Here is a 13,809-nt window from a genome sequence, read left to right as displayed (position 1 = left end):
TCATGTGACCAGGCCACGCCCTGCACGTGCAGTGAGTCCGGTAGGGGGCAGTATAAACTGTTACAAAACACCCTAGTAAGTGTGCTATAAGACCTGTGTAATCGTTTGGGAACACCTTCGTAAATATGCTGTAACATGATAAACACTCGACACGAGGGCAGGACAGTGGGCCGAGGTCGACATTTGGCCGTCAGCTGTTGTGACCAGTTACCGTCCTTCCCTGCGCAGCCGGTTATTGCCAGACAAAACGGCCAGTTTATCGCTGACTGGCTTACTGAATTTATTTTTACGCCGCTTTTAGCAATATTCCAGCAATATCACGGCGGGGGACACAAGAAATGGGCTTCACGCATTTTTCCCATCAGCAGTAGTAGTTGTTGTTCTTCTTCTTCTTTTTGATGATGATGATGATGATGATGATGATGATTTATAGTATCAGGGAAAGGATGCCCTCTGTTGGCATCAGACTATGGTCATCATATGACTAATTCTAATTCAACTTAGTATGTAACACGAGCTCTGATTGGTCAATGCTATAAATTTCCTACAGTATAATCAGCATATACGGTCGCAATTTGAAAACCGATTCACCAAAACCTTTGAATGTATCCCTACACTATTGAGGTAACGCTGCTTTGCAGGACATTGTCATTTGCAGAAGCCATAGGTCATTTAACTCCCCTATCAAGCTAAAATGGGTGGAATTTGTGTTTAAAAAGACAAAACAGTATCATAAATTTAATTTTAAGTTCAAACAACTTACTCGCAACGGGCTCTTGACCCAACAATGTTAGATCATGAAACAAGATTATGACGTCATTATGGAGCGTGACGTCCCCTGCTGTGACGTCATTTGACAACAGAACTGATAATGGCCCGTAGTTGAGGAATCAGCGGGCCGCTCATTCCTGTAACTTGAAGGCTGTTTCATCATAATTCCGTCCATTTTATCTATAATACTATGATCAATTCATCATTGTCAGATTTAGTCTGTGTGCACATAATAAACGTGTGTAGTTTGAAAAGGGACTACTTTTTCTGGCGATGGTGTAAGTTCAAGGAGTGATATGATTAACCTTTGACTTAGAGGAACTTTGACCTGGTTTAAATAATGAATTTCTTTCACAAAAAACAGCGTAAAACGAGTTGAATTAGAATGGGGATAACTGTACTGTGTTTGACGAATTGGGGACGTATACCGGTGGTTATATAGCCGCAAATTTAACGTTATATCGGCTCCGCTTGCGCGTTGCTGATATAACTAAATTTGCGACTATATAACCACCGGTATACGTCCCCAATTCGTCAAACACAGTACAGTTATCCCCTAAGTGGAGCTACGATTAGAGAACATGTTATCTGCTATGCCCCCTGTACTTGAATGACAGCTTCGCACGCCTCGTGTGAATCACTGATCTTTAAAGTAAATCCATGCGAATAAAATCTTTACACCTTCATAAAAATATCCCCAGTTTTATGTCTGGTAGGTATATTGGGGAAATTACTAGAATGATATATGACCTTATGGAATATACAGAAACTCATCAAATACCTGGTGTACTTTTACTTATAGAGTTCGAAAAAGCATTTGCCACTGTGGATTGGGCATTTATAGATAAAACGTTGTCATTCTTCAATTTTGGAACTTCTATTAGAAAATGGTTTAAAACCATGTATGGAGGAATCGATTCAAATGTTTTAGTCCATGGATATGGTTCCGCTATGTTTAATATATCTAGAGGATGTCGCCAAGGCGACCCTCTCTCGCCATATATATTTATTCTATGTGTGGAAATACTTGCTATATTGATAAGAAATAATAAAAATATAAAAGGTATAAATATTGGCAATATAGAATATTTACTTCACCAGTTTGCTGATGACACAACCTGTACTTTAGATGGTTCTGAACATTGCCTTTTTGCAGTTTTAAATGTATTGGATATATTTGCAAGATTCTCAGGACTAAAAATTAATATCGAAAAAACAAGGCTTATATGGATAGGATCACAAAAGCGTTCGAGAATGAAACTTTATCCTCAAAAGAATCTAAACTGGGACCAAACGTCCTTTAACCTACTTGGTATAACATTTACGCTAGATACTGACGATATAGTCGAAGAGAATTACAAAGAAAAACTTAGAGCATGTGAAACACTAATGTATATCTGGTCAGCCCGTAACCTTACTCCGATCGGTAGAAATGTAGTTCTAAAATCATTAATCATTCCAAAACTAAATCACCTATTTGGCTCTATTCCTAATCCAAGAGATGATGTTATAAACGCATTTCAACGAAAATGCTAGATTTATTTGGAACATTAAACCGGATAAGATAAAAAGAAAGCAGATAATTAGTGATAAAAAAGATGGAGGATTTAATATGCCCAACATAAAAGGTATAATACAATCGCAAAAATTGTCCATGCTAAGACGTTTTCTTTCACACTCTGCTAAATGGTGTAATCTTTTCATTTCGAATCTCCCAAAGATAGGTTAAGGTAATATATTTGAATATAGTTGTCAAAATTTGAGAGATAAAATACTTCCTTTGATAAGAAATAATTACTACAAAGATGTCGTTTCAGCGTGGTGGGACTTGACATCTCAACTTGAATTCAACACTGAGAAAGATAGTGAGAATGAAATCCTTACTGAAAGTATATGGTATAATAAACATATTATGGTAGAATGTAAAACGGTTTACTACAAAGAATGGTACGAGCACGGGGTTCGCTGGATTAATGACTTAATTGATAATAATGGTAATTTCTTTCAATTTGAAACGTTTCTAAAACAATTTGACATCAAAACAAATTTTCTCAAATATCATGGTCTTATTTGCTCCGTTAAACAATATCTTCAAAAGATCAATACAGATTTAAAAACAGTAACACGCAAACCAGACCCTGATCTACCTCGATATATGCAACATCTCTGTAAGAATGTAAAAGGGACGCAATACTTGCACAAAACTCTAATTTCAGGTCTATGTTTAAAAAATCAACATGCATCGAAATGTGAACTAAACATTTTATACGACGACATTATATCTAATGATTGGCCACTTTACAATACTATTCCCTTTAGATGTACGAACGATACTAGATTAAAATGGTTCCAATACAGACTTTTACACCATATCTTGCCAACAAACATTTTTTTAGAAAAGATAAGATATAAAGACACTGGTAATTGCAGTTTTTGCTCCGAAGATATAGAAACAACTATCCACCTATTGTGGCCTTGCAGCAAGGTAAACCATACATGGAATTGAGAATTGGCTACATGCTAAAGCACAAATAAAACTCAATATTGAAAAGAAACATGTAATGCTTGGTTATCCAAATAAACACAATGATCCAATAAATATCATTTTAATTATCTTCAAGGAACTAATTTTTCGAAATAAGTTTAACAACATTATGACATCTTTTCAAGTTTTTCAACATAAACTGTTCGAATATTATATGCTAACAAAGTGTTCGTCAATAAGTAGTTGTAATATCAATGCTTTCTACAAATTTTGGTCGTCATGTCATGATTTATTCTGCTAAAACTATTTGATTGTTCATCATGTATACTGGAATATCATTGTTAACTGTTTGTATAAAATGTTGAGAAATGCAACAAAATAAAAAATTATAAAATTTTTTTTTTACCCATGCCAGTGTATCGAATTGTTCAGCCAATGGCGTTTGATGTATATGTTATTTTATCGTGGAAACAACAACGAGGACATCAACACACGTTTAACCACTTCTATATTGCCTAATCAAAGAACTGATTGGTTAAGAGAGAGAATTTATCGATTTCAATTTCCATATTGTGAGGAACCCAACAAGTTGACATCCATAAATTCTCTTCTGCATGTGTTTCGAACAACGTTTTAAAGATTTACCTGATTGATGGTTTGTTTATTCTATTTAAAACCGCAACAACATTTCATTTATATGTTGGTTTCCTGTGAGTACTTCTCCGGTGTGGCCCAGGCAGACCAGCGGCTGATGAGGTGACTTGCCGCGGGTATGATCGATGACACACAATCAGCCAAGTCGGCAGACCCCCAACCATGAAGTACCTTCGTTCGATAAGCATAGGTGCCTGGGTGGATCCACCATTTTTAATTCGTAATCCACACAAACACCTCTCACCATACATTCCAGTCACCGACTCCAAAAACGTCAAGGAAATATTTGATTTGAACAGAGTTGGTGTGATAAAAAAAGACCCAACTGTGTCGATGAGCGAACGCCATGGTAAATCCATGTTTATTGTTACTTGACTTCCTACAACGGTATCGTGGTATGCCGGTATCGAATCAAATTGTTGCTATAGGTTACGAAGAGAAATGTTTATACACGTTTGTTTGTTTGCACTATCCCAGCATATCGCAACGACCTTTAATTAATCTGGTACAGATGAACCAGTGGTTGATATCACGAGTTAGGTGACACGCTCTTCGGCTACAGTGACATCCAATCAGATCACCGGATACATTTGGCTGTCATTTAAAGACTTGAGTATCATGATGGCCTATCCTAATATGAGTCTTATCGCCTATTTGTAGATACGCTCTGTGTGTCTTAACTAACACTCCAGCGAGCAAATGTGCACGTAATGGATGAGTATGGTTTAACGCCCCTTTGAATATTGTTTTCGTTTGAAACCGTGTGCCAGCTTGACCTGTTTGAGAACCCGAGGAGATGCTGATCAGGCACGTTTACCATGAGCACAGGCATGGTACTCACACAGGCATGGTACTCACACAGGCATGGCACTCACACAGGCATGGTACTCACACAGGCATGGCACTCACACAGGCATGGCACTCGCACAGGCATGGTACTCGCACAGGCATGGTACTCACACAGGCATGGTACTCACACAGGCATGGTACTCACACAGGCATGGTACTCACACAGGCATGGTACTCACACAGGCATGGTACTCACACAGGCATGGCACTCACACAGGCATGGTACTCACACAGGCATGGTACTCACACAGGCATGGCACTCACACAGGCATGGCACTCACACAGGCATGGCACTCACACAGTACTCACACAGGCATGGTACTCACACAGGCATGGCACTCACACAGGCATGGTACTCACACAGGCATGGTACTCACACAGGCATGGCACTCACACAGGCATGGTACTCACACAGGCATGGCACTCACACAGAAAGAATACTCGATATGAATTTAGGATTCAAACCATCAAGATCCTGGTCCAGTTAATAAGCCACTCTGCACAACAACTTGGGGCGTTGGACAACAGGGCCACCTTGCTACATCTGTCACAGAACAGGGGCGAATATGATACAGAGACAGTAGGAAGACTGGAACGAAAATAAGCCTAATTTTTGTTTGGTCTCTGATCTGTTCGTGTTTTCTTTACATATTTCATACGACTTGCTAGACCATTAATTCAATCATATATGGCCGCTCTGATGAAAGAATTGGCGTTGTTTGTGACATTTTCGCCATTACAGAATTTATACTCGTCTCACTCGCAAGAAAACAACACGTTTATAAGCGCAGTTGTGAGCCGAAGAGTGATAGCAACACTCTATTTTTGGTTCCGTTTGTTTATAAAAGTTTTAAGCTGCAAAACCCAACTTGTTATCAGTAGATTTGTACACATCGATGACACGTGATTACAACTGCGTCACTGCCGCTGAAATATATGTTGTCAGTAGTCCATACACATACCCGGACACTGACAACATGGGAAATGTGTTTGAGTGAGTATTGTTTTACTGGCTTTCAGCAATGTTCCAGCAATGTCAGGGCGGGGGACACCAGGAATGGGCTTCACACATTGTACCCATGAGGGGAATTGAACCTGGGCCTTTGCGTGACGAGCGAACGCTTTAACCATTAGGCTACCCCACCAACCCTGAGCCATTTAGAAGGCCAAGTTAATTATCAGTGTTGTTTATATAGTTGACCCTCGTTAATCTGTAGGGTTTGCTTCATATGAAATGTCTGTCTCCATGACATAGTTGACAACTGTATGATGACATGGAGTCCTATTGGTAGAATGGTAGCATGTGAGTGAGTGGGTTAGTAGGGGATTCAGTCAAATAGGTTTTGGGCATTTTCTTGCATTTCATGACAAAACAGGAGTGTGTACTGACTTTGGGAATAGAACCAATGTATGTGGGTGTGAGCATCTGTGCGTAAGTGTGTGTGTGCGTGTGTATGCGCCGAGTAAGGGCGTTGGATTGCATCATCAGCTCCATTTTGTCAGTACTGACGCCATCAATTCTATGTGATCAGTCATATGGTCATCAAGAAAGTCCCCGCGTTCTAGGCTTATGTCCTCAAGTCCATATGAGCAGTGCTAGCGGCATCAGGACCCAATGGTGAGTACTAACATCACCAAAGCCTAGTGGTGAGTGCTGATGTCATAAAAGCCCAGTGGTGAGTACTTATTTCATCAAGGCCCAGTGGTGAGTACTAATGTCCTCAAAGTCCATGGGGTGAGTACTAATATCACCAAAGCCAAGTGGCCAATACAGTACTAATGTCACCAAAGCCCAGTGGTGAGTACTAACATCATCAAGGCCCAGAGGTGAGTACTAATGTCACCAAAGTCCAGTGGTGAGTACTAATGTCACCAAAGTCCAGTGGTGAGTACTAATGTCACCAAAGTCCATGGGGTGAGTACTAATATTACCAAAGCCCAGTTGCGAATACAGTACTAATGTCACCAAAGCCCAGTGGTGAGTACTAACATCATCAAGGCCTAGTGGTGAGTACTAATGTCACCAAAGTCCAGTGGTGAGTACTAATGTCACCAAAGTCCAGTGGTGAGTACTAATGTCACCAAAGTCCATGGGGTGAGTACTAATATCACCAAAGCCCAGTGGCGAATACAGTACTAATGTCACCAAAGCCCAGTGGTGAGTACTAACATCATCAAGGCCTAGTGGTGAGTACTAATGTCACCAAAGTCCAGTGGTGAGTACTAATGTCACCAAAGCCCAGTGGTGAGTACTAACATCATCAAGGCCTAGTGGTGAGTACTAATGTCACCAAAGTCCAGTGGTGAGTACCAATGTCACCAAAGTCCAGTGGTGAGTGCTAACATCATCAAGGCCCAGTGGTGAGTACTAATGTCACCCAAGCCCAGGGGTGAGTACTAATGTCACCACTAGCCCTCTGTCAGAGTCTTCTTGCTCTTCCTGAGGCAAGAGTGCCCACTAGCCCTCTGTCAAAGTCTTCTTGCTCTTCCTGAGGCAAGAGTGCCCACTAGCCCTCTGTCAAAGTCTTCTTGCTCTTCCTGAGGCAAGAGTGCCCACTAACCCTCTGTCAAGGTCTTCTTGCTCTTCCCGAGGCAAGAGTGCCCACTAGCCCTCTGTCAAAGTCTTCTTCCTCTTCCTGAGGCAAGATTGCCCACTAGCCCTCTGTCAGAGTCTTCTTGCTCTTCCTGAGGCAAGAGTGCCCACTAGCCCTCTGTCAGAGTCTTCTTGCTCTTCCTGAGGCAAGAGTGCCCACTAGCCCCTCTGTCAGAGTCTTCTTGCTCTTCCTGAGGCAAGAGTGCCCACTAGCCCTCTGTCAAAGTCTTCTTGCTCTTCCTGAGGCAAGAGTGCCCACTAGCCCTCTGTCAGAGTCTTCTTGCTCTTCCTGAGGCAAGAGTGCCCACTAGCCCTCTGTCAGAGTCTTCTTGCTCTTTCCTGAGGCAAGAGTGCCCACTAGCCCTCTGTCAAAGTCTTCTTGCTCTTCCTGAGGCAAGAGTGCCCACTAGCCCTCTGTCAGAGTCTTCTTGCTCTTCCTGAGGCAAGAGTGCCCACTAGCCCTCTGTCAGAGTCTTCTTGCTCTTCCTGAGGCAAGAGTGCCCACTAGCCCTCTGTCAGAGTCTTCTTGCTCTTCCTGAGAGCAAGATTGCCCACTAGCCCTCTGTCAGAGTCTTCTTGCTCTTCCTGAGGCAAGAGTGCCCACTAGCCCTCTGTCAAAGTCTTCTTGCTCTTCCTGAGGCAAGAGTGCCCACTAGCCCTCTGTCAGAGTCTTCTTGCTCTTCCTGAGGCAAGAGTGCCCACTAGCCCTCTGTCAGAGTCTTCTTGCTCTTCCTGAGGCAAGAGTGCCCACTAGCCCTCTGTCAAAGTCTTCTTGCTCTTCCTGAGGCAAGAGTGCCCACTAGCCCTCTGTCAGAGTCTTCTTGCTCTTCCTGAGGCAAGAGTGCCCACTAGCCCTCTGTCAGAGTCTTCTTGCTCTTCCTGAGGCAAGAGTGCCCACTAGCCCTCTGTCAGAGTCTTCTTGCTCTTCCTGAGGCAAGAGTACCCACTAACCCTCTGTCAAAGTCTTCTTGCTCTTCCTGATCACTTGATATTCACAAACAGTCCAGTTTATGTTAGGTAAGGATAAATGACAGGGCCTTGTTTCAGTATGGCCTCCCACCGGACTGATGAAATTCATAGAAGCGGTTGGGCTTCTTATATCGTACATTTGGTTCATGCAAAGGGATACCTTCATTTCTGGGAAGAAAATGTTGCTCAGTATATTTGCAATACCCCCAAAACCCCACATTTCCCCCAGGGTTCAACAAGGAGCTAAGGAGTCTCTGGAAACGAGCAAACTTGTGTATTGACACCAAGCTGACAACCCTTGGTAACATTAAGTGAGGATACAAATTGATCACATTGTAGAGAATCTTGTATGACAAAAATAAAGTTGCAGTTATCACAAGTGACTTGTTTAAACACAGACACAGACAGTACAATCTATTTAATTAGTTTTTATTTCTACAGGATTCATTTCATATAAACATATCACAGACAATATTTCACAAACAGACAAGGATGTATTGCCATCTGGACGGACAGTACTGGAATGGAGGATGTAGAGATGACGAGATAGTTCAGTATGCAACACAGTGGATGGAACACAGACACCTCACCTACAGCAGTGAACAAGTTAAGCTGGATACCATGTCATCAGAATAATGTGTACAGTAATACATACCTAATGTAAGCATGTTAGGTAGTTGGTGCTGGGAAATTTCATTTGGAACCAAAGTAGTTCTGATAAATACCAGTGATAAAAGTCAGTGTGTCTTCACATTCCAAATAGTATGTTAATTTTTCTCTAACTTTTGGATTAAAAAAAATACATACTTATGAAGACAGGTATTCATGTAAAACAAAAAGTCTGAAAGGTTTCCATGGATCCAATATTATCTAATGTCTTTGACCAATCAGATTGCAGGAGACATGCCTATTCATTTCATAGCTTTTAATCTATGCTTAAGATTAACCAACTACTAGTTTGTAAATGTCAAATAAAAGATTTATGAAGTTAAGTGATATGTAGTTAAGTCCAAATCGGCCAGGATGAATCAGCTATAGAATTGGTCCCTGCTGTGTGAGAACAAACAACAGACACAGGTCACAGAGTGAGGAGCCTTTCTGGTGTTCCCCATCACAGTGCTTGACTTATCTGGGACCATCTGAGACCTGTTTGAGTTTGATATTCTAGAAGACACTGGGCCAGTGCTGGTCAAATACATTTTGCATTTCCTAAAATGTCACCTAACCCTAGAACCAAACCCAGGCCTTCTGAATGAAAAGCAAACACCTTATCCACTAAGTTCATTGAAACATTGAGCCATCCTCTAATTACAGGATAGAGAGACCACTGGATAGAGACATCCAGTCACAGAAGACAGAGAGCTGATCACAGATGAGAGTTTTGATCACAGGAGAGAGAAGTGTTGCTTCAGCTGCTTCAGGAGCTCTTTGCTGTCGGTGTGGTTGGCAAAGGCGTCCACGGCTCGCTTGGCGGCGTTGTAGCTGCTCTGAAGGTCACCAAGCTGAAAAAGTAAAATCACTCAATAAGACGTAGACATGTAGACATTCAATAATAACAAAACAGACCACCACGGAACAACAAACAATCCAATAACTGATATTGTAAACAACATTCCATGCTGTAGGGGGTACAATGACATGCAGTCAGTCATATCTCCGAGCATGATCAACTGACCCATTTGGCGGACTCCTCCAGCTGCCACAGGTTGCCAGGAACCTTAGACTAACAACTAGTCTCTGAAATTAACATATTTTACAGAAAAAAGGCTCACAGTCAAAAAAAAACCCAAAATATAATAAAAAGGAGCCCTGAGATTTTCTTCATTTTCTAAAGCTAGACTTGCCACATTTTCTAGACTTGCGTGGGATTTCTTGGATATATTTGCTTCAGGGTCTGTATGACAGACTACCAGGAACCTATTCTAACACAGAATCTCCATGAGGTCTTAACATGCAAAAAACCCACATAATGCTTATGGTAATCAAACTTAAATATGTTTAAATTTAATATCATCATGACTCATTTAATAACAATAATGAAGAAAATCTCTTTAATCTGATTATATTCTTATTCCTAAATGGAACAGATACATGAATGATGACTAATTAATTCATGTTATCCACACAGATAGGACACAGTAACTAATTTCCCTGTAAATGTCCATATCTAATTCTACTGAAACTTCCTTGAGTGTTATGTACAGATTGTGTGGACAAGGCACAAAGAGTGAACTGTGACTGTACATAATGATCCAGTCTGTGTTCCAGATACAGGAAATCCTCAAGAATGGAGAGCTGCATGCACCACAGATATACAATATTCCCTGTCTGATAAATCAAATGGAATTTTGAGATTTGGGCTGAACGAGGAAGCTGATCCTGTGTCACGCCCTGGCATAATTGGACAGACTCTATTAGTTTACGCTACAGATGTCACAACAGTGAGATGTATGTCCCTATCTGTATTACCTACATCCTGTATGTGATATAGCAGCATACAGGGATACGAATGTGATGTCACCAAATGTCCACCGTCACATACGGCTGGAAGGGCGTGCATTCATTTGGACTTTTCTACTCATAATTATTCATCATTACTGTCATTAGTTCAGATATCATATTCATTATTATCATAACCACCACCATCATCATAATCATCAGGGAAAAAAAAAATGCAAAAAGGTATATACTGTAAAGCTGGTTCTGTTTAACAAAACATGACTAGCTGAGTGAACCAGTTAAAACTACTTTACTGTTCCAGTTAAAGCTAGCTGAGTGTTAGTCTTGAACTATCCAAGACTAACAGAGTGACCCATAGCCAGCAGAGTGAACTATTCCAGACTAGCAGAGTGAACCATTCCAGACTAGCAGAGTGAACCATTCCAGACTAACAGAGTGAACCATTCCAGACTAGCAGAGTGAACCATTCCAGACTAGCAGAGTGAACCATTCCAGACTAGCAGAGTGAACCATTCCAGACTAACAGAGTGAACCATTCCAGACTAACAGAGTGATCCATTCCAGACTAGCAGAGTGATCCATTCCAGACTTGCAGAGTGAACAATTCCAGACTAGTAGAGTGAACCATTCCAGATTAACAGAGTGAACCATTCCAGACTAGCAGAGTGAACCATTCCAGACTAGCAGAGTGAACCATTCCAGACCAGCAGAGTGAACCATTCCAGACCAACAGAGTGAACCATTCCAGACTAACAGAGTGAACCATTCCAGACTAACAGAGTGAACCATTCCAGACCAGCAGAGTGAACCATTCCAGACTAGCAGAGTGAACCAATCAAGGCAAGCAGAGTGAACTACCTCATACAAGCAGAGTGAACCAACCCAAGTCAGCAGAATGAACCATCCCATGTAAGCTGATTGAACCAATCTTAGGCAAGCAGTGTGAACCAAAACAGCACATTTAGTTTACAGAAAAATCTCTAAATGTATTGTGAAACTGCTTACAACATGGCCATCTCAACAACAAACTTATAAGTATATATTTTTGAGTTCCTGTCTTGAATTACCAACTTCTTAGCATTATCTGCATGTTGTTGTGCTTCAATGGAGCTAACTGGTACAAGAACGTCACCAAACACATGCAGTGACAAAACCTCCTCAACACATCAAACAACAGGAAACCGAGGGTTTTTACATATATTTTCAACAAGATAACTGGAAAATAAATCTCCACTTAACAGCTGCATATCAAGTAACTTTTTATACTCATTAGTGAAAACTTTCCATGTGTTTCATAACACACAAGGCTTTTGAAAAAGTCATACTTTGACCCAAACTCTCGACCAAAGTTGATAATTGTCACAGGGTGCGTCATTTGTAAGAGATTATGTAACACAATTGATGGTTATCAACTCCCCTGATCCCGTCTCATAATAGCATGCATGCAACACTGACTACGACCATCACTGGCAAACATCGACAAACAGTCACTCCTGTGACCTATGGTCATTCACTGATGATAATTGCTAATACCAGCCAATTAAGTCCAGCATTAATTATCTAATGAGGTTTGATAACACCACTATGCCCAGTTTGAGAGCCATCGGTGCGACAATAACGGTCAGCGACATGATATCTGGACCCTGATCGGTCATTGACAACATCTGACCCCTAGATGGCCGCTGCTGACACCAAATGAAACCAGATTGAGTAATTAAAATTAAGCCAAGCCTTAGGCTGTTTGCTGGGTGTGATTATAGATTAGAGTTACCTCCCCTTATCTCTGACTGTCAGAACCCATTAAACCATCTGGTCAGCAATGGATGAACTGTGACAGCCGGATATAATTAGTCGTAATGGCGGTAAAATGTAGTACTAATTAGGATCCAATATGGAGGAGAGTGTGTCATTCTGATAACCATGTTTTTATCAAGTTTTAGCAGAGATGCTATCAATTTGTCTGGTAATTAAAGGATTAACACTCAATTTGTGTGAGGGTCAAACAATGAGTGTTAATCTTGATATGACATTTCATACTGAATGAAAAGTGAGGCATTAATGAAATGTAACATTTAGCTATTAACAAATAATGTCTGTTTTCATTGAGAATTTACCATTTGGTATGGTGATAGAAGTAAACCACAGTTTATCATATTTTTGTCCTCCTGGCCTCAAAACAAATGAGCGTGACAATATTGTTTCCCAGTACCTACAAGGGATGAAATCAATAGTTCTCTGTTTCCTTTAATGGATGAAATACAGCACATACATTATCCTAACATTCATGTGCTCCACATCCATCAACAGTTTATATTCAGACATGCTGCAAACTACAATTCTTGAAAACATTACATGAAAGTCTTATGGTTAATATGCAGTGGCCTGAAGCAAATGATTCTGTAAATCACAGCACTTGACTGAATTATGTATTGACATAAAGTTACATATTGGATAATACAATTTATGGACATAAAGATTGTGATCTAAGCAGACCCATGAAGATCCGGGTAGGATTGGTCTTCAGTAACTCATGCTTGTCGTAAGAGGCCATCGGGTGGTCAGGCTTGCCGACTTGATTGACACAAGTCATTGTATCCCAATTGCATAGATCGATGGTCATACTCATGATCTGTCCAGACTGGATCATTTGCAGACTGCTGCAATATAGCTGCAATATTGCTGAGTGCAGCGTTAAACAACAAACACACCAAAACAATCAAAACCTAAGCAGATGACTATGGTTGGCCATTTTGTCAGTAAACAAGGATTGGTAGCATGATGGCCTGACTTACTTTTCACTCATTAACACAAATACCGGGATTTTCTGGAAAGCCGTCCACTCAATAATTAGCCCATGGGCGCTTATTTTAGGTGGGCGATTATATGGGGTTAAAACTTATTTTTTCATTACTGCTATTTAGAAATATAATTCACAGTAAACTTCGTTATTTATGTGTCAGAGGTCATTGTTCATTGTAGATGAATATAAACGTGTAGGAAAATAAATTTAATAACACTTTTGCGCAGG

At 40.8% G+C, this 13,809-nt stretch overlaps 1 protein-coding gene across 1 annotated transcript in view; it reads right to left on the bottom strand.

The window, feature by feature from the left end:
* Positions 1 to 8,734: 8,734 nt before the first annotated feature.
* The window catches only part of LOC124287362 (tetratricopeptide repeat protein 8-like), a 74,820-nt gene continuing 69,745 nt past the window's right edge, over positions 8,735 to 13,809 (bottom strand). Inside the window, exon 11 of the mRNA XM_046723869.1 lies at positions 8,735 to 9,823. Coding sequence (XP_046579825.1) covers positions 9,707 to 9,823 — 117 coding nt within the window. The 3' untranslated portion in view covers positions 8,735 to 9,706. The remainder of the gene's footprint in view (positions 9,824 to 13,809) is intronic.

The sequence above is a fragment of the Haliotis rubra genome, unplaced genomic scaffold (genome assembly GCF_003918875.1).
Source record: "Haliotis rubra isolate DU_JTF1 unplaced genomic scaffold, ASM391887v1 Scf40, whole genome shotgun sequence".
Lineage (NCBI taxonomy): Eukaryota > Metazoa > Mollusca > Gastropoda > Lepetellida > Haliotidae > Haliotis > Haliotis rubra.
The sequence above is the reverse complement of the archived record's forward strand: the minus strand, read 5'-3'. Positions and strand labels throughout refer to the sequence as shown.